The sequence below is a fragment of the Synchiropus splendidus genome, chromosome 16 (genome assembly GCF_027744825.2).
Source record: "Synchiropus splendidus isolate RoL2022-P1 chromosome 16, RoL_Sspl_1.0, whole genome shotgun sequence".
Taxonomy (NCBI): Eukaryota; Metazoa; Chordata; class Actinopteri; order Syngnathiformes; family Callionymidae; genus Synchiropus; species Synchiropus splendidus.
Genome location: NC_071349.1, coordinates 12,645,128 through 12,672,467, shown reverse-complemented (window position 1 = coordinate 12,672,467; position 27,340 = coordinate 12,645,128). Strand labels below are relative to the sequence as shown.

The window sequence follows — 27,340 nt, the reverse complement described above, 5'->3', positions numbered from 1 at the left end:
GTGAGGAGGTCAAAAACTGCTCCCCTCTAACGTCATCTCTTCCTCTCAACAGCTACTTCTCTGGGCCAAAACATCACACTGGAGGGCCAGTACCACTGTCACCAAGGACCCGGAGTCCCTCTGGACAAGCTCTGTGACTTCAGAACCGACTGTCCACTCGGGGACGACGAAGGCGACCGATGCCGTGAGTACACTGTGACCCGCCAACACAGATGTTGACTGTGGAAAAAGGAACGCTCAAGATGTGTGCATGCACTCGGCCCCACAATGAAGTGGCTGGGTGTTAATCCCCCCGCTGGTGGTGTGCAGCTTTTCCACGGGCCTTGGGAGGAACAGTAGCCAAGTATGCTGACATCTCTTTCACAAGAGAGTCCCTGAGGCCCGGCTGTTTGTGTGGCTGCGGTGGCAGGGAATCTTTTTATAGACTGCCTTGCATGCAAGCATTTTTGCATATAGTCTTTTAAGATTTGTAGGGCTCAGCTCTTACGGGGGACAACAACAAATCTTGCTCAGATCTCGACGTTCCTCACAGCGTTTCAGGTTTGAGCTGTTGGAATGTAAACTTCTGAAGACAATAGCAACTTATATTGAAACTGAATTGGAAGCAAATCCAAGGGATGAATATGAAATCGAATTGTCTGTTATTTGTTTATGGCACAGGAAAGCAATCGTTTTATTCATAATCTTTGACTTTATTATTATTATATATTATATATATTATTTATTTTTCATTCCGTAGGCTTTTTTTTGTCCGTAACATTTTTATGTTAATATATTCAGCATATGTGTTCAGATTTTTTTTTGGTTTATTTATTTATTTATTTTTCATTGCGAGACAAAGAAAGGAGCTCAAGTTGATTCCCAAATGCAAATGTTGGGTCGAAGATACAAAAATATTACACAACATAGGACTTTTTTTTTTTTACTATTTTATTTTATAAGTAGATTTTTATATAGGTTTTTCATTGTTTAATTTCCTTGTTTCAATAAAGTAAAAAGTACAATTCTTATTATTTGCTTACTTATTTATATTTCAATTATTATTTTATATTTTTCATGAATAATACCTTGTTAAATAAATAAAAAAGGAACAGTTTTCATATATTTTTCTCTTTTTTTTTTCATCTAAAAATATCAAAACCATTCTAAAGAATAAATCTTTTCAAAAGCGGTAAATATTGGTTCGAGCCATCGGTTTAAAAACCATTAAAATGTACACGATAATAGATCCAGTCAGAAGTCGACCTCCATCCCATCAATGTTTAAAGCAGCTCCAGGTTCATGCCGTGTCCACCTGGGCCCAAACACTTCCCCTCGTGGGTGTATATAGAATGATATGAATTATTCTATGTCATCATAGTTGCAGTCGCCCCCTCCGAGGCTTATTACTTTGACAGCTTCTCCCATGTGCCCCGGCTAACCATGGGAACTGGATGGAGGAGTTTTCGTTCTCCCACACGGGAGGAGATTTATCAGCTCTAATTGGCCATGAGTGGGACAGCCCAGATTATAATCACCATTTCAACTGGGTAATTGTCGGTATGTGTGTTTTTATTACGCCGAGGACATTAGAATCCGGGTTTGAATAAGCACTAAAATATCAAGGCAGATGTTGGAAGTCTGTTTGTTGCCGTGGGAACCACAATAACTGACATTATTTTAATATTGAGCTGAAAAAAATGGTAAAAAACGCGGTGGTTGTAACTACATCATGAGCGAGGGGGGTGTTCTGCGGGCGATGGACTTGACACAGACGGATGGACCTCGCGGGTGGAAGAGCGGCGACGGGGGAACGCTTAAGATACCGACGTCCGGAACCTTTACAGCACCACTGTGTGTGTGTGTCCCCTTTAGATCATTGGTGTGAGGAGCGGGTTAGAATTTACTCATTTATTATGGATGTATTTATTCAATGAATGGCAAAGAAAATGAATAATGAGTGTAAGATAGGATAAAAAGATTAAATTCAGCAAAGTAAAAACTGTCATAGAGGTCGACAATGTTTCATTGAGGAAAAAAAATATTAATACTGAATTAGTCAAACATGTTTATTAAAGTTTATATTACATTTATCCCCAATATCTAAATTTTCTAGGGGAAAAAAGATGAATAAATATAATGTATTCTAAATATAATTCAAGTATATCAATATATTCATGTATAAATTCATAGAGATTTATGTCAATTCAGAGTAGAATAAAGTGTTTGTTTATACATTTTCTAGGGGAAAAATACATGAATAAATATCATATATTACAAACATAATGAAAGTATGTCAATAAATTTATATATAAATTGATAGAGATTTATGTCAATTTAGAGTAGAATAGAGTGTTTGTTTATACATTTTCTATGGGAAAAAACACGAATAAATATCATATATTATAAACATAATTAAAGTATATCAATATATTCATGTATAAATTGATAGAGATTTATGTCAATTTAGAGTAGAATAGAGTGTTTGTTTATACATTTTCTAGGGGAAAAAACACGAATAAATATCATATATTATAAACATAATTAAAGTATATCAATATATTCATGTATAAATTGATAGAGATTTATGTCAATTTAGAGTAGAATAGAGTGTTTGTTTATACATTTTCGAGGGGAAAAATACATGAATAAATATCATATATTATAAACATAATGAAAATATATTAATACATTTATATATAAATTAATAGAGATTTATGTCAATTTAGAGTAGAATAAAGTGTTTGTTTATACATTTTCTCGGGGAAAAATACATGAATAAATATCATATATTATAAGCATAATTAAAGTATACCAATATATTCATATATAAATTGATACAGATTGATGTCAATTTAGAATAGAGTGTTTGAGTATTTACGGTGAAATGATAAAAGCAGGAAAATATTTATCAAGTGTCATATTTAATCATTTAAAGATTGATGAAAATGTATTTTAGTTGAAAGACCTCTACTCTATTTTTAAAGAAATGTTGAAAGTCGAAATGATTTAACTCATAAAAAAAGAAAAAGAAAAAAGAAACGTGTAGAAATAAGAGTAGAAAAAAATGGTCCTGAACTGCCAAAGGATCCACAGTTGAGGCTCGCCACTCGAGCCCCGGCATCCCGCCCCATTTCTTCCCACGGGACGGTTAGCTGGAGGTAGACCGAAGAATCCAAGCGGCTCCTCACAGATGAAATTCTGGTGGATATAAACATACTTGTTGGACCATGTTTTCTTGCAAAAGCCCTCCACATTGTCACTTTGTTTCACTTCACCTGTTGCGATAAACAAGGGGCTTGTTGGCAGGTGGTCATAATGATATGGCTCATTAGCCCAGCGCACGATTCCCTGTCTGTCACTCTGTGATGAATGAGTCATCACCCAGACCTCCTCACCTTGGGCTTCTCAATTATTCCAATTCCATCTCCCATCACCAGTCACAATTGCACCGCTCCCAACGCCCCACCACCGCGCGGCGGAATCACACACTGTTCCCTCTGTGATGGCGTATTCTCTGTGATCTCTCCATGAGTTATCTGATTTGATCTATTTAAATCCTTCATAAGCTGCGCCAAGTCTCATTAACAGGAAGGAGCGGGAGGAACCAACTTTCGCTCGTGTCAATCACAAAGCTTTCCGACATGTAAGAGCGATCCCGTTCCCCGCGGAGCCCCCGTCGCATCCGGCCCCGCCGTCCTCGCTTGTCCTCAGCACTTTAAAAGGTGCGGGTTCCTCTGGCTGATCTGAGGCGCTGGAAATTCAGCAGGCGGCCTTCTTGCTTTTCTGCCGGTTCTTTGCTCCGCAGCTACAGAGGGAAGCTGCTGACATCAAAGCGGGATGCAAACAAGGATTTAAAGCTGGAATCAGCGCGGGTATTCTTCCTCCCGGAGATAGTGTCATTGTACGAGGCCTGGTGCTCGGACTCCTTTCTCCAAATGTCTCAGCTATTTCAGGAACGCCGGCCCCTGCAAACGGCTTCCTTAATTTTTGTCTGGCATCAAACGTCTTCCTACCGAAGCCACCGTTCATCTTGACACCCGGAGGATCTTTATCATGCTGGCGGAAATAGTATTACATCCATGCATTATGACCACTAGTCTAATGTATTGCAGGTTCAATAGTTGGCTCATGGTGCCAAAGTTCCCCTATTTTTCTTTATAGTAGTGACATCACATCTTATTTTTATTTTTATTTTTATTTTTATTATTTTTTTTTTTTTTAGGGTCCAGTGAAGCACTGGCGACGGCGTCAAACTGGAACGCAAAGATGACCCTCAATACGTTTTGCCTAATAAAAATAGTAAAGACCCTTTTATGAACAAAATTGTAGCCGTCCGTTTCAGACACGGATCATATACTTCCTTGCGTTCTTTATGTTGGGATTGCTGTTCAACAATATATCCACCAGGGGGAGCAGCCCAGTGTCAAGGATACATGGCAAACTCCACAACAAACATGGCGACTGTGGAAGAAGTGTCGCTAAAAGAGGAAAACGGAGGCAGCGTTGTAGGAGGCCGTGGTCGTTGAGGCCGTTCAATATATCGCGACTGGAGGACACAGAATTTGCGCCATTGCTATGTCTTCGTCGTGTCTCAGAGCGAGGTATCAGGTAGGAAGAGCAACACTGCCCCCACGGTTTGCAGTGGTACTGCTCCGTTTGGTCCATGAGCTTTGTGGAAACGCACAGAAATACAGATGAAATAAACACAGAGCACAGATAGAGGCATCCGTCCATATCCGATTCCTTATCCGTTGAGTCTATATGGTGCCTCTAGGGGTGAGAAGGTGGCATTAGTGACCGGTTCCGTTCATGTTGGATGTGGTTTTCGACTGGGTGACATCAAGAAAGGTTTGCAGATGATGTGGTAGCATCGACTTCTGTCCTTCAACTCAAAGTTGAAAGCTTCAGAGCAGAATGTGAAGCCACAAGGGTGGAATGTCCTTTCTTCGTTGGAGATGACACCTTCCCTCGGTGGAGGGGTTTAAGCATAAAAAAGGATGGAAACAGATCAAAGCATTCAGGTCCAGCATGGTGAAGACAGAAGCTTCGATTCAAACGTTCGACTCCCCTTGTGGTCACCGGGTTCGACCAAAAAACATGACAATTCTCTGGACAAGATGGACCCTTGACTTGGAACACTGCCCCCATGAACCGACCTCAGATCAGGATCAAACAGAGAAGGATGGATGGTTGAAGTTATCAAGTGTTTGAAGTGGACTCTAAGTGGAGAAAGTTGATACACTTTAAATGCAGAACAGAGAACAGCAGTGAGTAGATGACAAAAGAAACCCTGAGTTGTCAGTGAAATGCATGCTGGCAGAAAATTTTTCATAATAAAATAATGATGTATCAAATCTGAGCGGTGCTTTGTTCTCTATTTTTGCTTTCTTCTGTTCGCTTCAAAGCCCTGAAAAGCATCTTCTGTGGTGTAATCCATTTTTTTTTCAAAAGTCCTCTCCAAACTTGTGAACACCACCTCCGCCATCATTCCTTCATCCTTCCGCCCCGTTTGGTGTGATTATGATTCCGACTTCCGTCCTCAAAAGACTGGCTGTCTTCTTTGGTAATGGCCCATTCCTGTAAGTGAAGATGAAAGAAGAGCTCTTATTTCAGTAGGACCACCTTTTTAACTGTCAAGGTTTTCTGAATGTTAAAGGAAGATTGTATCAAAACTTTCTAGACCAGTGATTCTTAACCATCAGGCCCGAGCCCATGTTTGGGCCACGAACGCGCCCCAGAGGTCCACTAGAAGTTTTCTCTTCTACACCACCTAAGTTTTAATCCACTTGCTACATATAGTGCCAGTAGTGTGTCACTGAACTGACTTGACAGCTGCAAACTTGTGATAGCTACCGGAGAAGTTCTTGAAAAGAAAACATGAGAAAGAAAGTGATGGCGCCCTCGACAATAAAAACTGTTCACCTGTTTTTAAAATGAATTCGAGCATTTTATGACTATACTTTCAGTTACACTTTACTTATCATCTTTCGAGTTTATTTTTGAAAAACACATATTTTATTATATTTAGACGTTTTATTGTATTTATTTTATTCAGAATTGTATTCATGGCGTACACTTTTTCCGATTTCCGACAGTTTGCATGAAGTGTATTTTTTTCCTTCTTTTTTTCTTTGCAGTTTTGCTGAAGAACATATATATATATATATATATATATATACATATATATATTCTTTTTTTCAAAGATTTTCTCTTGGTTTCCCATGTTCCTGATTGTCAGTCTTAACTTTTAGCCCTGTGACGCGTCTTGTCGGCCATTACTCAGCACCCGTCACCTGCCTCTCAGCCACTCACTTCCCGGTCATTCAGCCTCTTGATCCCACATCTCCTTCCTCTTTTCTCCTCCCTCTCCCTGACAGTCTGGCTGTCAGCGTTCACTCCATGCTTTCTTTTCCGGCCCCTTTCTTGTCCGGCTAGTCATTATGACCGGCCCAGTCCTCTCATCGCACCCCCCCCCCGTCCCTGACGTGTCGCCTCTTCTGTCTGTCTCCAGGCCGCTTCCTCAACGGCAGCTACTGCTCTTTTGAAGAGGGCGAATGCAGTTGGCAGTCCATAATGGGCCGCGGTCTTTCATGGAGAAGGCTCAAGTCCGTAGCCAAGATGCCCCGACACAGCTGCCCATCATCAGGTACCTCATCATCGCCGGTCCACTGCACTCCGCTGTCTGTGTGGAGCGCTATCCAGCAGCAAGTTTACAAAGTAATGATGCTTAAAGTCTAGTGAAAAAAAATAGCTATTTCTATAAACTGTTTGTTCCATTAGGTTTTGGATGAAATCGTTTCTGGGGTTTGAGGTTGACAATGTCCTGGAAACAGCTCACTCAGACTGTGCTCATTAGCAGTTAGCATCTGTGAGATGTTCATTCCTTCATTTGTTACTGAAGGCACATTTTGCTTGCAAAACCAAAGTGAGGTGGCAAATTCGGAAGCTTGATCCTCCTCTGCCAGATGGATGTAAGTCTGATGGATATTTGGATTTGTGAAGCTGCTGGCTGCATTGCTCGGTGATTATCTCGAGTGAAGGAGCCAGCTCCAGAGTGGAGAATCCTGACGCTTCTCCTTCTCCCCTGGGAGCAACACACTCTGCACTCAGAGCACCACAGTCCTGAGTTTAACTCACGAGTGTTCAGAACAGCGACTCGTGATGCCACAGCAGAAACGTCTGCCACGGTTCTCTCCAGTGGAACACCAACACTTTGGCTTCTCTTTGGTCCATAAATACTGACCAAACGAGTTTCACTTTTGAAATTCATTCACAAACTGAAGCTGCTGAGAGTTTCATGAGACAAAGTGCAGGTCTCCAGCGGGGATCAGGTCCGCTGCCAAAACCCGACTCGCTTGTGTTCACATCTCGGACTTCTGAGACGAACGAGCTTTGTCTCGAGACAGAGCCCCTAGTGTGAAAGCACCCTCAGAATCCACCGCCTGCACTAGACAGCCAATGGTTGCTCTTGACCAGGTCCACCTTGGACTCTCTCAGCTTCAGCTCTGGATCATGAAGGGACCTCAGGGTGCCATAATCTAAAGAAGAGGCTCAGAAGGCCCAGATTTCTCAGGACCCTGAACCCTCCTCCAGAACGTCACTCGAAGCATCTTGACAGCAGTTCTAGCTCAATGAATGGCTCCAGAACTTATTTGGTATACGACCGTGTTAAGCATTGATACTGAGACCCAGTGGGGTCCCACAGTGAAGTCAAAGTGTCTCAAGGTGTTGGACCTTCCTGCTTATTAAATGTAAAACAGGACTGCGACAAGAAAAGTCGAAGCTAAGTTTGAAGAATCCCACAGCGCAATTGGCATTTTAACACAAAGACTTAACCCCCCGATATAGTATTGAGTTTCTGCAGGTCCTTTTAACTCCCACCACCAGGGTTCTACTTATTCACACATTACTCTTTCTCTTTCGTCCACAGGTGCTGTGTTTTCTGTGGATGGAAGCCAGTTCAAAGGCCTGCGGAGCTCTGCCTTACTGCGGAGCCCACTATTTCCACCTCCTTTGAGAAACTCCCCATGCATGGTGAGAGACGTTTGAATACGGTCACCGGTGTCGGGAGTTTAGATCAGCTCCTGAAATATTCTGCCTCTCCCAGGTAGTGACGGCTGGTGCTTAATTCGGGGATAGTAAACTTAATAATATCGTAATGGAAGACATCGCCATGAACCTCACTGGGGTTACTGAAGAGAAAACCAGGATTGGAAGGTGTTGTCTTGCCCAATACTTGGTGTCAGAAGTGGGATGGTTGCGTGAGAGTGGATTAAAACATCTGGCTGAAATGGAACCAGTACACTTACCACAATGGTGGAGAGATGCTACATAAACACTACGTGGTTGCACATTCTAACATCCCTCAAGTGGAGATGTCACTGTCAGGTGTAGGAAGGAAGGAATGGTTTTGCATCTTTAACTTTGGCTGTAAGATAATATTTGATTTCACCCTGTCGTCGCTCTTCTGCCCTCGGACCACATGAGCATATTAATCACTCACTATAGTTTCAGCAGCACAGGTAGAGAGATTTTGACTGTCATTGCAGGAAGCAGTCGCTACGTGGGATATATTAGTTTGACCTTGTTTGGCCGAAGCTGATATATGAATCCGGCATTATTCAGACTCTCGAGGTGAAGAGATTATTTACCTGGAGTCCAGATTGATTCTGAAGCATCTGACATTTAAACTCGCTGCCGTCCATCTGATTATCGCTCGCCACGGCGACCCCCGGCTCTCCAGACTCGCTCTTGGCAGCCTCAAAGTTTGGCCCGCGCAGGGATCCAGACAAGCGAAATCCAAAAGGTCGCCCAAGGTCATTCAATACTCACAAGGTCGGACCAACCCGCAATAAAGTTTGAATCGTCTGAGATAAGGAGAAGAGGAGGAGGAGGAGGAGGAAGAGGAGGAAGAGGAGGAGACGCTTGCTGCTGCTCAGGTGTGACTAAAAGGTTTCTGATAATGCACTGCAGCGAGGGCTCTGCAACATCACAGAATTTTCCTTGTAGCCTGTCGGCATCCAGCCAGAGATTAGCCATGATTCCAGATTAACACACTAAATCCTTCTCTCGACACCAAACCGGAGCTGCTGCATCTAGCCTGCCTGCTCTTGGACAGCAACACGCAGGATATTAGTTTTGGGTATTATCACCGGACCATGTTGACTTTCATGTCTTGCCCAGTGTCCCGTAATCTTCAGTTGTAAATGGACTCCATGTGTTATTTCTGTAAACAAGATAGCCTGCAGACAACAGACACGACGGCATTATAATGGTGCAGTCAGACCCGACATGTCTGTGGGAATAATTCATCAGTCAATGCGACACACTTCTGCAGCTGGATCGGTCCACAGAGGTTCGAATTTGGATCTTACTGACGCGTTATTTCAGAATAAGGATAAACAAAAGACGGCAAAAACAATAGATAATCCAGCTATTTTATATATGTGCTATTCACGCGTGATAGCCTCTACTGACAATAGATTAAAATGTCTCATATTTATTGTATTTTTACAATATATTTTCACACATTTTCGGTTTGTGATGGTTTCATATGTTGGGTTGCTTAATTATTACTATTGTTTTTGAAGTTTACTTATAGGTACTTACAAGGTGGCTATAGAAGTTTTTCATATTTGTGGGGGGAAAAAATAGAGGAAATTTTACGTAACATCATTCAAAATACAGTGGTGCCTCGGTTCTCGAACACAATCCGTTCCAGATGGCCGTTCGAGAAGCGAATTGTTCAAAATCTGAATCGATTTTTCCCATTACAATGAATGGAAAAAGAACTCATGCGTTCCAAGTCTTAAAATAGTCTTTTGTAGGAGTGAATGTAGAGTATCTGCTGCAGGTGGCTGTTCCTCTATGTGTGTGGCCGCTGCATGTGGGAGGGGTTGCCGAGTGAGTGAGGTCTCTCCAGAAGTGAAGAGGTGCCCGGTGCGTGTCCAGCTCTGAATGTGCGCTTCTGTGCAGTTTGGCTGTGACAAAGTCATAAACCAAGTCACGCTCTGTCCCAGACTCACCTCATCCCTGTCCCAGCTCCAGCCCACAACAGGACATCAAACCCTGGAGTGAGAGCGAGCACCTCCCCTGTGACACTCTACCACGGTCCAGTGCGGAGACAGGAAAGGTTTTGCACCTCAATATGAAGAAAAAACAGTCATTAAATGTAGCTAACGGGACACGTCTGCATACAGAGGCTGCGTTACACACAATTACAAAGCGTGTTGTGGGTCAGCTGATCGGTCCGCACACGTTATGGTTTGTCCGGCTTTTATCAGGGCGTTCGAGTTCTGGATTTTCGTTCCAAATCAGAAGCAAAAAAATCTTGTAATTTTTGTTCGAACTCCCATTTGTCTGGGACGTTCAAAAACCGAGGTACCACTGTATTGCGCCAAAAAAGTCAGCCATGTTTGATGCACGGTCATGGTGGAGTGGTCTGCCTTGACAATTGACCAGTACTGGCTGGGAGAAGCTTCTAGTGAACCACCTGTCAACATGACAGAGGTGGAGTAGCATGTGGGGGCGGCAAGGTGGTGCTAGATGTTAGCATTAGCTAGGTTCTAATATTTCTAGTAGGTTTGTTCACATGCTACATGACACCACGTGAAGTGAAGCTTCCGTTTCTTCTCTACAGGTCCGCTTTCAGTTTTGCTTTGGAGGACTACAGAAGGGGGCGCTCTCGCTGTGGATCGTGGAGAACAGCACCGGGCCAGTGGAGCAGAGAAGACTCTGGCACTCGTCCAGTGAACCCATGTGGGAGAAAGGCTGGAAGCTGGTGGTGGTTCCTCTGTTCGGACTGGCCGACTGGTAAGTCCCACCTTGACTCGTGCGAGCAAAGATGAAGAAGTAGCGGTAAAGAAGGGGTCTTCCTGACCAGTCTGACTCCTCCGGGTGTGAGTGAATCATAAAATCTATTGTTGGTGTTTTTGCCTTAAAACTGCTGACTTCAGTTTCCCTCCTCACTGTGAGCAAAACAGACTTAATGAATCCCACCAGAGCCAGAGGCTTAGACGAAGCCACTCCTGAAACAGTTAAACATCTTTTACTTGTTCGCAAGTCCACGTGGAGCTGCGTGGCTCTGCCCATCATACCGGCTTCCCAATTAGCCGCAGCTCTGACTCCTCTCCAAGAAGTGAGCAGATGAATGAGCGGGGAGATTTTCATCGGAGTCACTCTCCACCCGAGCTCGGCTAATCCTGCTCCCCCGGAGAGTGATTAATTTTTGATACCTGGGTTTGGTAGTCAGCGTGTTTGCGCTCCTGCTCGGAATGTCATGTCCGTATCCGCGAGGTGAAGCTGCCAGTCTGCGCGCGCTGACCTTTGTGGAGATTTATCATAATCAGATTCGCGGGTGGAAGTCTGGAGGATGGACGCGGGAAGCTTGTCGATGTCAGTCAGAAGAAGTGTTCCAGAAAGTGCAGCCCAACCTCACCTCTCCTTCGCCTCCTCCCGTCTCTCCGCAGGTTCTGGCTGCAGTTCAGCACCGAAGACGGACCTGGACCCGGTTCAGCCATCTCCCTGGACAACATCTCCTTCAGCATGAACTGCTTCTTAGCCTGTGAGTGTATCGTACAGCTTCCTGGCTCAACAGCTGCTGAGTCTATTTTAATCTCCCTGGTCAGTGCAGGTCAGCGAGGCTTCAGTCAGTCTCCCTCCGGAGGTGTTGCATCGTGAGTGATGATGTTCGCGCTTAAACTGAAGAAAATATTTACTTTCCTGTCGAGAGTTGTGTCGCACGATGTGGTAATAGGGCTACAGTTACTGCGCTACACTGCACACCAGAACATCACTCACTCACTTTTGGGTTTAAAAAAGCAACTAAAACTGCAATAGCATTTTTTTAAACTGGAACAGGACGTAGTAAAAGACATGATAACTATATTCTGTCTTTGTCCGGACAGGAGTTTATCCCCTCTCCCCCCCAAAAAACATCATGTTTACAGTGAAATGAGAATGAGATTGAGGTGGTGTTGCGGCTCGTGTCGCTATTGTGTCTCCTGTGTCAATGAAGTGCCATAGTGGTGAAGATGTCTTTCCAAAAAGGCCGCTTTTTCAATATAGCAAGACAAACTCACATCATTTTAAAAGCTACAGGATCTTCATGACTACAACACAACTGATACCTTGTTGTGTTGTGGTGTGCTGTAGTACTGAGATCAAAAAGAACTACTAATACTAATAATAATTATATAATAATTATATAATAATAGTTAGTTTTTGGGGTTTTTTTACAATGGATGAATTACTGTATTAAATAATTTCTCGAGGCTTATTCACCACAATAAATATGATGATATAAAATACAGTCATCTAACTGAAACCTGAAAATCCAAACATCTAATGTATCTACTACTAAGAAAGGGAGTCATGAGAGTTTAGAGAAGCCAAAGCATATGGAAAACAGAAACACACTGAAGTCAGAAATGGCGAGTCCTGACTGAAGCACACATTTTCATTACTTTTTGAACCTTAGTTTCCGAGTCTTGAATGATTAAACCACGTTCATATTTTGCCGTATAAGTGATTCGTATTATTTTCTGCTTTTGCCGCCACAATGCTTTGATGAGTCGTGAAATGTCACCAGGGTTCAAATCTGGAATAATCTCCGGCGTGGATTGATAGGCGCTCGCATTTTGATTTGGCTTGACAGGCGTCGAAAGGTCACGGCGAACATCACCTTCCTGGATAGTTTATTTTTTTTGTCTTATAATTGAGAGGCTTTATCGGTGTGAAAATAGGGGGAAGATGACAAAGAAGGCGGGCGTCGGGGGAATTAAAGGTTAGGAGTTCAACGCTTCCCTCGGTCTGCAGACTCCTGTTTGAACTGTGACAGGAATAGAAATGAGCCAGTCTTGGTGCCCGACCCGAACTCTGACAATGAGACCTGTTTAATAATGAAGATCCACGTCGGACAAGGTTTTTGGAGATTTGTGGAGCAATAGTGTTGGGTTCCATCCAGGCGCCAGGTTGAAAACATCCGACAATGTCGGGGGAACCATGCTGAGCACATATAAAGAGGTGAACGCAGTAGTCTTCTGTCCAACTCTCGATCGCACCCCTGGCTCTCGAGTCACGCGTGTCGCTCCATTGAAATCCCTAACAAACGTCAATGTAAATAACAAAACAGAGCTTCATTTGCCTGCTCAAACAGAAAAGCAGGGCACGTTTATTTGCATATAAAGCGGTTTGATCCCAAGCGAGCGCTGAAGAGGCTTGTCGGTGTGAGCTTGAATATAAAGGTGCTCGCACCTGTTTCAGGGCAGTGGTTCACAGTGTGTTTCATAACATTGTCACTATTTGGTGCCCCCTTTTATGCTGGTAAATAAAGGAACTAGCGCTATGCTAGTCCACAACGTTGTGAGGGAGCTCGGTGGGCGGAGAGGGAAACACGCTCGTGTTCAGTTCTGTGTTCTTTCTGTGTCTGTAAAGTCTGGATAAAATGCTGCGTCACACATCTCTTACAGTATATGACCACAACTTGACGCACCGTCTCAACTCTTTCTCCCAGTTAATAATAAAAACTTTTGAATCCTATTAGAACTATCATATTATCTGTCCAGATTTTAGATGAGCTCTGGTACTTCAAGTTGTTTTCGCATTTAAGAGGTTGTTGGAAGTTGTATTTTTACCCAGGTGTCCAGACTTTACACCCTCTATATTTAAATTCATTTTTTTCTTTCAGAAAATCTAGCTACCTTAGTTTGAATTAAGATTGCTTCCATTGAAAACTTTATTTTATTTTATTTTATTTTATTTTATGAGTGGAGCACCAAGAAACCTACTGTACACTACATATCAAAGTCATATTTTATGGGAAAAATATTATTCATGAAACAATATAATTTTTTAAAGAATAAAAAAATGAACAATAGTATAAATATTCATGAATTTATATATTTGGTAAGTTTAAAAAAAGGAGAAAAGAAGAAGGGGGAGGTAAAATATCTACAGACTTCATGTGCACCAGACAAGGAATGGGTCACCAGTGGCCCGCAGGCCACACATTGCTTAGCTAGTCAACAAAAAGTGGTGAAAAGGATGAATAATATCCACTCAAAATTAATAAAATATTATTGGATGGAGTGGATGAAACAAGTGCAACTAAGCATGAGTATATGAAGGTAATAATTCGGAATGAAAATGACTGCTAAAAATGTTCCTTTAAAGTCCACACCAGTGATTGTGCTAGCCCACTTCGTAGCCTCCATCTTCAATAAAAATAACAATTTTCCGTCCGCTGTCGATGTATTAATTAACCTGCAAGATCATCAGATTCCTCCGAGAAGAACGAATCGCACGCTCATCACAAAAGTCCTCATCGGGCGGCGAAGCGCCACGTCAGGTCAGGGACTCTTTATTTAAAGGGGTGACATTTCCCGGCAGATATTTGCGCACCAATTTGTGCTTTATGTCTCGTGTCGCGGCGCCGCGGGATCATCCATCCCCGCTGCGCTCACACTCCAGATGGCAAGTTCTTCATCTGGGCCCGGTATCCGTTACACGCCGGCGCCTTTGACAGAGCCACATTTTATCGATCACAGCAGCTGATGGAAAAGTGCTCTGCTAAAGGTGTCCCCCTTCTCCCGGGGTGATCAGCCGGAGTTATTAGCATGATGGATCTGGGATATAATCGCATGCCCGTGTGATATGTTTAGGCGGGAAAACATACTGCAGACGCATTAAGCAGCGGCTCATCAGCCCATGCCACTTTGGCTCCTCATCGCTCACGTTGATGTATAGTTTGTTCGGTGATACATCCGTTGCCCTTCAGGTGTCGGCTCCCGCCGTCACTTTTATCATTCCGTCTTCAGCGACGTCACTGTAGGAGCAGGTCGAATGGTTCAGTCTGCTCATCTTTCTTCTATCACCTCGATTGTTTTTCCTTCGCCGCAAAGCACGTCGCGTCCGGAGACTGAGGAGCTTCTCACGCAGCACCTCCACCTGCCTTTATTTTAAATCACGCCTTTAAAGCAAATGGCGTTACAGAACATCACTACAATAGATGGGTCTGTGCTCAGGAAACAAATTTGCTGCCACGGAGTCCTTTTTTTGAGGGAAGAGTGGACATTAATGGAAGCTAGCTAAGTACATTAAGACTCCATTTGTTGGATTGCAACATTCGCCGTGGTAAACAGTCACTGAAGATTGAAGGAAATGAAGATTGACTGATCTGTAAATAAACTTGTGAGTCATTCATCTGCTTTGTAACGACACGGATTAAGGAGTGAGTCCTGAAAACAAAGTGTTGTTATGAAGTTTAAGTGTTTAGTGGCCACTAGAGGGCTCTGTAGTGCCGAGTATGATTCTCTCAAAACTTTAGGCGCGTAACTTCCGGAATCATCTCACGCCAAAGTTATAGGAATTGCATACCTACCTGTTCTTTTGCTGTGTTCTACTGCGCAGTGAAGCGCTGCCGACAGCACCGGAAAATGGCGCAGGAGGGGAAAACCTAATGCTAAGTCACTGCGTGTTGCCGCATGCCAACTTCCCTTTTGCAAAGCCAGTATGTTACATCTTAGATGTGAAAATGTTTTGTCAGCAGAAGCTCTGGGTGTCTACTTTTACAGACCTCGGCATCACCTGACTCCGCCCCTGGTGTGTCCTTGCGAGTAGCGCAGCAACACGCGAGAGTTCTGTTGTTCAGTGCAACAGGGTATTAAAGAGTCCGCACTATAGACCACCGAATCACATGAAAAGCAGTGATTTACTTTGGGAAAAATAGAGTATGTTACAAGAAATATACAGTGCTGTTAAAGTCATGTGACGGAATCTATTTGAAATAGGAATATGTCCTCAAAGCTTATTCACAGGCCAAGTATTCTACTGACTTAACTCATATTGCCTCCCAGACGTCTCCCTGGAGAGGAGTTTCGGGCATGTCAGTCAGGGAGGAGGCCACGGGGCAGACCCAGGATATGTTGGAGAGATTAGATTTTCCAGCTACACCTTGGAATCCTAACTGTGGAGAGAAGAGTTGGGAGAGGAGTCTCTACTGAGACGGTCCTGATAAGTGCCCGAAGATGGTCCACGATGGCAGGCTTGACAAACCTCATGGCTCGTGAAAAGATGCTGGTAAACCATGTGGAAGGATCAGACACTGTGTCGGCTTGATGCATGTGGAAGGTTCAGCACTTGCAAGTGCAGTGCAAGCTCAAGGTTTTCACCGTAATGTTAGCGTCACATGACCTAGATTTAACCGTGTACATGCAGAAAAGAGCAAAAAAAAACGTACGATCAGCATCATCGCTAACACACCAATGTTTTCAACCTTAAACGGATCATAAAAGCAAATACCCAGCTTCATTTATTCCTTTATTTTTATTGGAAACATTCCTTTTTAATTTATGAATCTGGGTTATTGAGGCATAAAGTGAGTGGCTGAAGTCCACCAATGAAGGAAGGGCCATTTAAAGGGAAGTTAAAAAGCTACAATCCATAAAACGTCTCTACATTATGATTCATACGCCGAGTAACTTTTACTAACGGCGACCGGTCATTACGGGACGTTCGCTCACGTTGACCCTTTGATTTGCAAATACTATTAACAAAAGAAATGGCCGCTGAGAAACGGAGCGTCTATTGAGTAACCGTCACAGGTTTGATGTATGGCTGCGATGCCAACGCAATCTGAACGTTTTTAATGCCTGCTAATAAAATTCCTCACCTTCTGATCAGAATTCAAATGGAGGGAATTAGTCTCTACCTCAGCATGAAAACAGGGGGAAAAAAAACCCTAAAAAGTAAGTGAAAATAATAGAATGTGTCCGAGCATCAAGGTCGTCCACAGTTTGTGTAGTTTTACTTGCATGACATGATGGTATGTCATACGGTCACCGGCAGTATCTCGGTGCAGTGAAGTCAGGTGGGATGGGTTCCTCGTGGTGACGGAGGTCTGCGTCCCAGCCAGGAACTAACTCATCCCTAAGACCTTCCGTTACAGGGCGCAGCATGTACGAAATAGAAATACTAGTTACCTGGAGGTAACTTCAGTTCTATGAGTATGTGTATATGTCGAGCAGAGAAACGCTTGTATAGAGGGGCCAACAACTGGAGTCCAGGATGAGTTTATCCAAAAGGAAGACAAAACATGTGGATCTGAAAACATTAAGATGGTTCCTAAGCTATTCCCTTCGAGAGCAAGATAGCTAAAAGAAGCGTCGCCATACGACTTGGATCACAACGTGATATTTAAAATTAGCATCAGTGATTCAAATGTTTTTGTCTTCTTAAGTCTCCGACGTCCAACGCTGTCTCCATCAGTCTTTCCTCACTTGCCACGCCAACCTCTGCTTATCTCACATAGACACAACGCTAGCTTCTTCACTCAGCCTGGCCGTGTCTTTCCTCCTGAACAGAAAACAGGGCTTTGTTTTTTTTTCCCCCTCGAATCGCTTCCTCGTGATATAATCTAATCATGTTGATGGATAGAGCTGACAGCGTGCGATTCGTTTTGTCATTTCTTGACAGGAACCGTTTTAACTCGAGCTCCTGCAAGAAGCAAAGAAGCGCCACAGCCGCACATCTCTTAGCGGTGATGATATATCGCTGTAATTTGGAGCACTTTGGCGGACGCTCCTGCCGCCCAAGTTGTGTTAAAGCAGCTCGTGCGCCTTTAAATAGCACAACTCCATAAGGACTGTGATTATGAAATGTCTGCCGTGTGGCGACTTCCGCAAGACCTCTGCAGTCTTGAGATATTTCCCGTCCATTGCAGAGGCGGCTCCCCTGTCAATTTTTTTTTTTTTTTTTTGGAAGATTACGCTGCCCCGCTAATGAGCAGCGACAGCCGCGCCCGAATTCAGTCCTGCCCTCTGGTCCGTTCTTCTTTGGGGTGAACTTGCTGAGTCTTTCTTTCGCCAGCATACAAACAGCGGCCGCCGCGGCTGCCTGTGTGAGATAGCCCCCGCCGTAGAAAGCTTCCGCGTGCTCCGAATAACAATGCAGGGCGTCTTGCTAGCCATTTTGTGACGGATAAATGGCCTTTCTTCGACACAGATAACGCTCCGTTTCAACCTACCCGGCGCCGTGTGAGCCTCTCTTATCAAAGGAGATGAAGATTCTTGCTCAAGTTATGAAATGAGGTATTGATTCTCCGGCTGGCAGGTATTGGGTGGTGGGTGTTTTTTAAGCTTTGAAGCTTAGGCAGAGAAAGTTTGTGCCGCTCTGATTAAAACAGCGAACACGCCACAATCCTGTTAATGAGTCAACGTTTGGCTGGAGTTAGGGATTTGGGATGTGAAGAGAGGAGAAATGTAGAGGCAAACACACAAAGAATTCAAGAGGATCCCTGTTCCTTCTTCCCATTTTCAATGGCAATTAATAAGTGATAGAAATATTATGTGTCTGTCTCCGTGTTTGTGCTGCCTCCTGCTCGTTCAGGGTCACCTTTGGTCCGTGCTTACCGCTCTGATTTATGCCCTCTCTCGCCCCGACTGTTGTTCTGTGGCGGCCCGAGGCGGGTCTGTCATGGTGCCACATTCTTTCCATTCCACGATGATGGATTTCAAGGTGCTTGGTGAGAAAGTTCTGAAATCTTTTAATGACCGTACGCTGATTTATACGTCTCCACAACTCAATTCGTGGCCAGACTGGAAAGTCCTACTGGGGTCGCAGGCCCACAGAAAAGTGGCTTTCCAGACTCCTGCCTGACAGATTCATGGGAACCTCCATTGATAGATTCCTACACAAAGCTCTCAGATCCCTCACATCCCTGAGGTGCCAGATATGATGAGCACCACAGTATCAACTCACCATTGCATCAGACCTGAGAGACTTAAGGTGCGAGACAGAGGCTGCTCAGGCAACAATTCAACGTGGTTTATCCTAATGGAGACTCATTTGATTCGTCCATCCATCTATTTTCTCCACCTCCCTGCAGTTAATTCCAGGCACTGGCTCAGAAACCTTTGCAAGGACGGGTTCATCTGCCTCCGACCGGGACAATTGCTCCATGTGATCTCTCCAGAATTTCCTGGCTCCTCTCCTAGTTGGACGTGGACGGTATCTTGTTCATTCCAACACGACCCAATTCTAACCAAAGATAAGAGTCTTTCTTCTCCATTACCTGCTTGGACAGAGTCCTCATCATTGAAGAGGCATTGACCGTCTGTCTCTATCCTGCCCTCACTAGTGGGTCGGAGCCTTCATTCCAGACACTTGCGCTCACCTGTTCGCCATCCAGTGGCAACGGCCCGACAGAGAACCAGATCACTTCACCGAACACAGTGCAGTCAAAACCAGGGCTGCAGTGGGTGAAGGCCTTTCTTCCAACCAATTTGGAGGACACCTTCTCACCACTCATCCATCTGAAGGCTGTTTCTTGAGCTAACACCTCTCCACTCCAGCTGCCCCTACAAGTCCAAGCGAGTCCCATCCTCACCAGTGCGACCTTGTCCCTCCATGGCAAGCCACCGTTCTTAAAAATACAGTGGTACCTCGGTTTTCGAATGTCCCGGACTTCGAACAAAAATTTCGAGATTTTTTTGCTTCTGTTTTCGAACAAAAATCCAGAACTCGAACGCCTCTGAAAAAAGCCAGAAAAACATAATGTGCGCCACGACGCGCTCTGTTATTGTGTGTAACGCAGCCTCTGTATGGAGACGTGTCCCGTTAGCTACATTTACTGACTGTTTTTTCTTCATATTGAGGTGTAAAACCTTTCCTGTCTCTGCACTGGATCGTGGTAGAGTGTCACAGGGGAGGTGCTGGAGCGCTCACTCCAGGGTTTGATGTCCTGTTGTGGGCTGGAGCTGGGACAGGGATGAGGCGAGTCTGGGACAGAGCGTGACTTGGTTTATGACTTTGTCACAGCCAAACTGCACAGAAGCGCACATTCAGAGCTGGACACGCACCGGGCACCTCTTCACTTCTGGAGAGACGTCACTCACTCGGCAACCCCTCCCACATGCAGCGGCCACACACATAGAGGAACAGCCACCTGCAGCAGACACTCTACATTCACTCCTACAAAAGACTATTTTAAGGCTTGGAACGCATTGTTTCTTTTTCCATTCATTGTAATGGGAAAAATAGATTCAGATTTTGAACAAATCGCTTCTCGAACGGCGTCTGGAACGGATTGTGGTCGAGAACCGAGGTTCCACTGTAAAACGGTGTGAATTGAACACCACTCCAGATTATGTCCTAGTAGTTTGGATGCAGCAATGAGTCTCAGTTCAAAACTCATTTATCATCCTTTAATTTCTGGAAAATTCCCCAATATTGTGCAGCACTTAAACAGCGTTCCAGAAGCCACACTTTGTACTTTCATTAAGATGGGGAGATAACCAGTGAGCCGGGGATTAGATTGTGTCTTCGCCGGCAAAATGATTCCACAGATGAAGATGAAACGTCTCTCCATGCAATGAAACGTAAACTCCCCGGGTGGCAGCCGGGAAGGCGGAAATGGTTTGTCTCCTCCGAGCAGATAAATGCCACTATCTTGGCAGCGACTACGGCCCGATCACAATTAGGAGTCGGCTTCCTGGACTTGTGCTCTGCTGAGCTTCTCACAGCACCTGCAGCCGCTTATCGATGTCTCATTGGTTTCATCTGCGAGAGGCGCTTGACTCACGGAAGCAGCTGTAGTTGTGTATCAATGGCTCAAGATCGTCGCTCCAACAATGCATAATGGGAGCCACAGCAACATTCTAGCGGCAAATATTTGCTCTTCAAGCTTCAAAAGTGAGTCGACAAAAGAGCTGCTGGGTGTCGGTTGTCGCTGATTGAATTTACAAAACACTTCGAAGCGTGAAGTCGACTCATGGAGACGAACACAAGAGAAGAGATCAAGAGAATGGTACGTGAAGGAAGCAATTAGGAAGGAAAGTCAGCATGTGCAGCCAGAGACTAAATAAATCAGGTATCGATGAATAAAAGAAAATGGGAAGGGAAGCGCCGGAGGAAAAGAGATTTAAACTGAAAAGGAATATAAGAACAAAAGGGATTTGCAAAGACAAAACAACAATGGAAACAAGACTGCAAAAAGACAGACATGTAGCAGACACGCTGGCGCGTACTTTAATAGTATTTGAAGGCACTTTCATCGCTTCATCGCAGAAAAAAAATGGATCCAAATAACAGATTTATCAGATATAAATTTTCCTTCCGCTGCTTCCACCTTTTTTTAAATCACACCTCAAATCACTAGTAATCCCCCCAAAATTTTAATAAGCATTGCATAAAATGATTTAGCAGTTTTGGTTAAAATAATTCATTTTAGTTTCTCAATAAATATGAAGGCAAATCCTTTTTTCTTTTACTCCTATCATTTAATATTTATGATAAAACTAATCCAAACTGTCACATTAACTCAATATAATCGTAATGTAGGAAAATTCTGAAACTTTTTTTTTTCTCCTGCAAAAATGATGATGAATATATATATATATATATATATATATATATATATATATATATATATATATAAGCGTTATATGTATGTGTGTATCTATATTTATTATTCATGAACGCTGAAATGTTTTCATGATTTTTTTCTTTCTTTCTTAAAGAAAACTTTTATAGACTCACACTATTGCATTTTATTGGATTATTGCCATGTGCTGTCAAATATTTAAAAAAGAAAAAAGAAAAAATATATTTTATTTCGGATTAAATAACATGTTTTGCTTGTTTTTTTTATTAAAATTTTTATAATTTAATGCAAAATATCAATGTTGTATTAATGTTAATAGATATTTTAACCTTTTTTTTTTTTAAATGATGTATGAATATTTTTTATACTCGGCTTGAGCTTGCTTGCGACGATACGAAGGGTCAGAAAAGATGTGAGGTGGACTCATTTTAAAAAGAGGAACGTCTTCTGAAGATTACAGAAGCCAGACACGGTGAGAAGCAAACACAGAAGTTTCATTCCGTCCACGTCGTCTGCTGCTATTACAGCTCAAATGAAAGCAGGACCCCTGATAATGGTTATCATATTTTCTTCTGCGCCTCGCTTCTATCATGCAGCTGCCGCATTTCATTCCTCCAAAATAAAAAAAAATAAAATAATAATAACTGTGATTTATTTTCCTCCAGCTAACGGGGAGTTCCCGCCAGTGGCCAGCGCCGCCACCCGGCCTCCGTACAGACCGCCGCTCGCCACCTCGCCGTCATCTATCGTCATCCCTCGGATCATCGACCCCACGCCGGACTTCAGTAAGTGTCAAGAAACAGCGTTTTATTCCCTCAAAGGTTACTGCTACACCTGCAATAAAAGTGCGCCCCCTGCTGGTGCGCAGTGCCCCCACACACAGACACACACACACGGGTGAATCCTGCAGAGACCTCCTTTGGCGGTAAATGGAGCGGGACGGGCAGTTTTGAAGTATAAAATCCTCCAATTTGTCTCCTGAGAATGTCAATGGAGCCGGTTACACAGACTTGACATTTCCCACCTCGCACTTTCTCCCCCTCTCTCGCCTCCAAAGGGTAAAGATGAACACGGCGGCTTCAGCCACAATATTTGAAGTCATAAGTTTGACTTGCTGCAGAATCAAACATCCTTTCTTGGGCCGCTGACTTTCATGTGAAGTTTGGAGTGTTTCTCTGCCGGATGAATGTGTTGTCAGACTTGTGGGCTTTATAAATGTTAGATGTGTGCGCGCATTACTGCTGGAGAAAGGTTTTTCCTGAGCTGTAGTGACATCCATCTGTGTTTTATGCTTGCTCTCCGACAGAATTGCGACGTGTATTTTTCCAGCTTTCAAATACTTTTATAGCTGAAAAAGTCATTCATGACTGGGGGAGTTTGGACGTCACACGCTCAACAGCTCACAATCGATTTGGCTGGTTCTACAATCGCCTTCTTGACAACTGGTCCCAGAGACTGAGCTGGTCCGGGGTGAGGATGGCATCTTTTGGGGTGTAAGAGGAAACTAGCACGGGTGGAATGGTGGCGCAGTGGTGTGTGCTGCAGACACTCATAAGCAATAGGGCACTCTGGTTTCTTCCCACAGTCCAAAAACATGCAATTAAATGGTCACTCAACATTGTCTGTTGGTGTAAATGTGTGAGTGGTGGTCTGTCTGATGGGCTAGACACCTGTCCAGGGTGTCCCCAAATCCCGAGTAGCTGGGATAGACTCCAGACTCGGTGTCCTCACTGAGTTTTATACATATAATCTAAAAGAAAAAAGTCCTAAAAACAAAAAGTGCAGGATTTTTTACATACAGTTTTTTGCATATTATCTAGAAAAATATGACAATCAGAATAAGAATATATGTTCTTACAGAAATTTTTTCATTTATATGAAAATAATTTGTATATGATTTGTATAAGTAATTTTAATGAAAACAGACTAAAACACAATGTTTCTTGAACATGCATAAAACAAAGCTATTTGTATTTTAATATTTATAGATATTAATATTTAACTATATATATATATAAATATATATAGGGTTTTTTTTTCATATTATCTAGAAAAATATGACAATCAGAATAAGAATATATTTTTAAAATAAAGAAACTTCTTACAGAATTTTTTTCATTTATATGAAAATAATTTGTATATGATTTGTATAAGTAATTTTCATGAAAACAGACTAAAACACAATGTTTCTTGAACATGCATAAAACAAAGTTATTTGTATTTTAATATTTATAGATATTAATATTTAACTATATATATATAAATATATATAGTTTTTTCATATTATCTAGAAAAATATGACAATCAGAATAAGAATATATTTTTTAAATGAAGAAACTTCTTACAGAACTTTTTTCATTTATATGAAAATAATTTGTATATGATTTGTATAAGTAATTTTAATGAAAACAGACTAAAACACAATGTTTCTTGGACATGCATAAAACAAAGTTATTTGTATTTTAATATTTATAGATATTAATATGTATTATATTGTTTATTTTTACTATTAATAAAAACAAATATTTGTATTGTTTCATTTCCAAATTCATTTTTTCCCACCAAAATAAATTATAAATTATAAAATAAATTGTTATTTGTTCAATTACCATTACATTTCCTGTCATTATTATAGCGCCAACCTGGAAAATCTGCTTCGGAGAAGAGAACAAAGGCTGTATGAAATCATTTCTTCCCTCTATTGATTTATCATGTGGTGGGCTTCTTCACGCTCCAGTCGCCAGTGGAAGGTGAGGCGAGGACAAGGGAAGCTCAGATGCGCGGCCGGATGATATGACTTGATAATGTTAGGAGATTATACATGGCAGGGGAGCCACAGGCGCAGGTCACTCGGCCAACAATTGATTCTCCACCTACAAAGGAAAGCAAGGAACGGAGCCGGAAATTTGCCGTTTCAAAGCCATTCAAATATAAGGACTATTTGCTGGTGGTAACTGCAACAACCGCAGCCCTTGTCTGCCGTGCATTACACAGAGGATGGTATGGGCACAATGAAGGGTGTTTAAATCTCCCTCGAGAGAAATTGGACTTGGAGATCACAGCGCTCTCATCCCAGTGATTATCATAGATATTAACTCGGAGGGGGAAAGGAGTTGAGCTTGCAGTTTCAGAGACGACATCGGAGTTGTTATTCGCCCGGCGTCCGCCGCCCGCCCTTCCTGGAGCCGATGCTTTGACGTCTGCAGGGCACCGTGGCCTCCTGAGGGTTTTAGCTCAGTGGGCCCGTCACTCCAACAAGACTGGCCGCGTTCACCGACACGCTCACTGATTAACCCTACGAGTCGTCCCCGTCTCCTGTCTGGTCTCTCCTCTAAGTTTCAACTGCGTGCCCAACATTCTCTCTCAGCAGACTTTCATTTTTGTTTCGTGAAGTTGTCCACTGACTCCCGTCTAGCATAACTGCTACCACACTGGAGTACATTGAGTCGGATCTTTCTATTTCTTCTGCAAATATCTAATACAATCTATCAAAAATTCTGTCCTCTGAGACAAGTGGAGACTGGGCACGACAGGAGTAGGAATAGACAATAAAAAGTTTTGAGGAGAAGTAAACAAAAGGTGCTGGCTAAAGCAGGAGAACACAACCAAAGTCCACGGACAAAACTGGAGGGGAGTATAAGACTGGAGGGCTGGAGACTTATCCGGGGAAAAATCACCAAAAAAAGCATTGAAACTGAAAGGTAGAGGTGCGATGACAATAGAAACAGACAGGAGATGCAATATGTTCAGCGTCTTTCCAGCACGTTTCAGGTAACATGGAGATGTTGCAGAGTGTGAAGCACTACAGACTTCACGGTGACAGATGCAGAGAGAGAAACCTCTGAAGGATCTGATGGGCGCGAGAGAGAAACAACAAGTCAGGGTGGAAACTTTTGACGTTTACGGAATTGGTGACAATAAAAACGCTTTTAGTCATGTGAAGTAAATCTCTCTCCGATGAGCAGTGGTCCATCGCCTCATATGTCCGACCGGAATGTGTGACTCCAGTTCCGGGAGCAACGGACTTAATTTAATATGGTGTTTTTTTTCCGGATTTTTCTAAAAAAAAAAAAACGCAGAACTCCATCACGTCAAGTCAAGTCCACCTCCATGATGAGCCCTGTGGTACTACTCATATCTAGTGTCAATGTACTGTTATGTGTAGGACTCTTCTTAAAATGGGTTGTAGTTGAGAGACTGGAGGAGTTTATTACAGAACAAAATACTACAGGGAAAAAAGATTCCAAAATCTCTTTTAAAAAGAGTCCAAAATGTCACTTATTGTATTCTACAAAAGGTCAACAGTGACCTGGAAATGTGATGTTACACTGCAAAAAAAAAAATATCTTGCAGCCAAAAGCAACTTCTCGAAGCGTTGGCCATCCTGCATCGATCTCAAACTTACTATCCTCCTTGATATGAGCCAAACTCAGATCACCGGGTCAGAGAGTCGGAAAAACTGCAGCTGCTGTGTGAGGCTGTAGTTTTCAAAGGAAGAAGCTAACTGGCGCTGGGTTCATGAAAGGGCAAAGGTTTCTGGAGGAGGGAAAAACTGCCCTTACAACAGCTAAAACCAATAATGCTGGGCGTGTAGCATAGCTGCGGTGCTTATTCTGCTCGAGCTGAAAGCCCCTAAAAATAGGTGTGTGACATGAAATGATACTTAGAGGACTTCAGTAATAACTCCTAGAAAACAATAGGTAAATTGTTACACTCCCTTCCTCCATGGTCCAGTACATGTTCAGTTTCATATATAGCTACTCGGGTCAAATTAGGACGACTGGTCTTTACTACCGTGGCGGAAAACCGATTCATACACGCTACTATAGCTGTGCTGGATTTGTGCTGGTGACACGCACTGTTTGTATTCAAACCCCCTTAGTGTCAGAAGACAGGTAGATGTGACTATCACTGCTGTTTAACATCTTACGGGTCTCCACCTCCCAGCTCATCCTCCTGTTGTTCCTTCATCTCATTCCTCCACTGATGGTCCACTCACCTACAACACGACACCCGCGTTTCCCTGCTGAGTCATCATCCACTTTGTGTGGGAGGGTTGTGAAAAAGTTGCCCTAGATGAGCTTGCTTTCTATTCTCTCTGCGATTATTCTTCCCGACGGAAAAGGGAACGCGCCGCTAACCTGGAAGCAAGTGTTTCTTTTTTTTCGCCCCTATCTCTCCTTCTCTCTTTCGGCGGGTAAATAGAGGTGCAGGTTTCCAGGAAAAGAAATTTCTAAACACGTCTATTTTTGTTTTCAGGTTTCGCCCAAGATAATAGAAAACACCGTGCTATCCAAAGCTTATCTTCAAAAGTTCAGTTTGAAGTGGCAGCAACTTTGAAACACCGGCACATTTTCACATCAAGGTTCTCCACTTCTGCGAGTGCTGTCGACGAGACGAAAACTGGCATCAAATGAAAGACAGACACGTTTGAAGCGATCCGATTGGGTCTTGAAAATAACTGACAGACGTTGGTCCCCGGAGGCGCCTTGATGCGCGGAGTTCTGGCCGCTAACTGCCCGCTAATTAGCTGCAAAGGCGAGATGTGCGCTTCACTGTTTACCAGGCGCCCCACAGCAATCGCCGAGTTACTTGTTGTTACTTTGAGTTTTGAAGGGAAAATATTCGTCTCGGAGACGGATACGAGAAGAATATCAAGCACACCTAGGCAAAACAGGCGTTTGGTAATGAAGTGGGCGTCACGTAAGCGCTCGCATTAAACATTCCGATCCATTCCAGCGTGCCTGTCTTGATCCATCTTTCTAATGGTCAGTCCGGGGAGGGCGACTGTCAGCGGTTGAAGAGGATGCATGCTGAGTAAGAGGCTTGGAATCAAAGTTCATCACCAATGACAAGCAGCAATATGCTAGCGATGATGTATCAGTGAGGCTTGTTCAGCATGTTGATCATTAAACCGAGGTTCTGGTGGGACAAGAACTGCGGCTCTTTGTGTTGAAATATGCCTGGTGGTGGGTCAGG

The 27,340-nt window shown here is 43.2% G+C and overlaps 1 protein-coding gene across 1 annotated transcript in view; it reads left to right on the top strand.

Moving 5' to 3' along the window:
* The window catches only part of alk (ALK receptor tyrosine kinase), a 320,052-nt gene that overhangs the window by 256,408 nt on the left and 36,304 nt on the right, over positions 1-27,340 (top strand). Inside the window, exons 6-11 of the mRNA XM_053846084.1 lie at positions 53-184; positions 6,494-6,628; positions 7,913-8,016; positions 10,622-10,794; positions 11,451-11,545; positions 22,027-22,146. Of these exons, the coding sequence (XP_053702059.1) occupies positions 53-184; positions 6,494-6,628; positions 7,913-8,016; positions 10,622-10,794; positions 11,451-11,545; positions 22,027-22,146 (759 nt within the window). The remainder of the gene's footprint in view (positions 1-52; positions 185-6,493; positions 6,629-7,912; positions 8,017-10,621; positions 10,795-11,450; positions 11,546-22,026; positions 22,147-27,340) is intronic.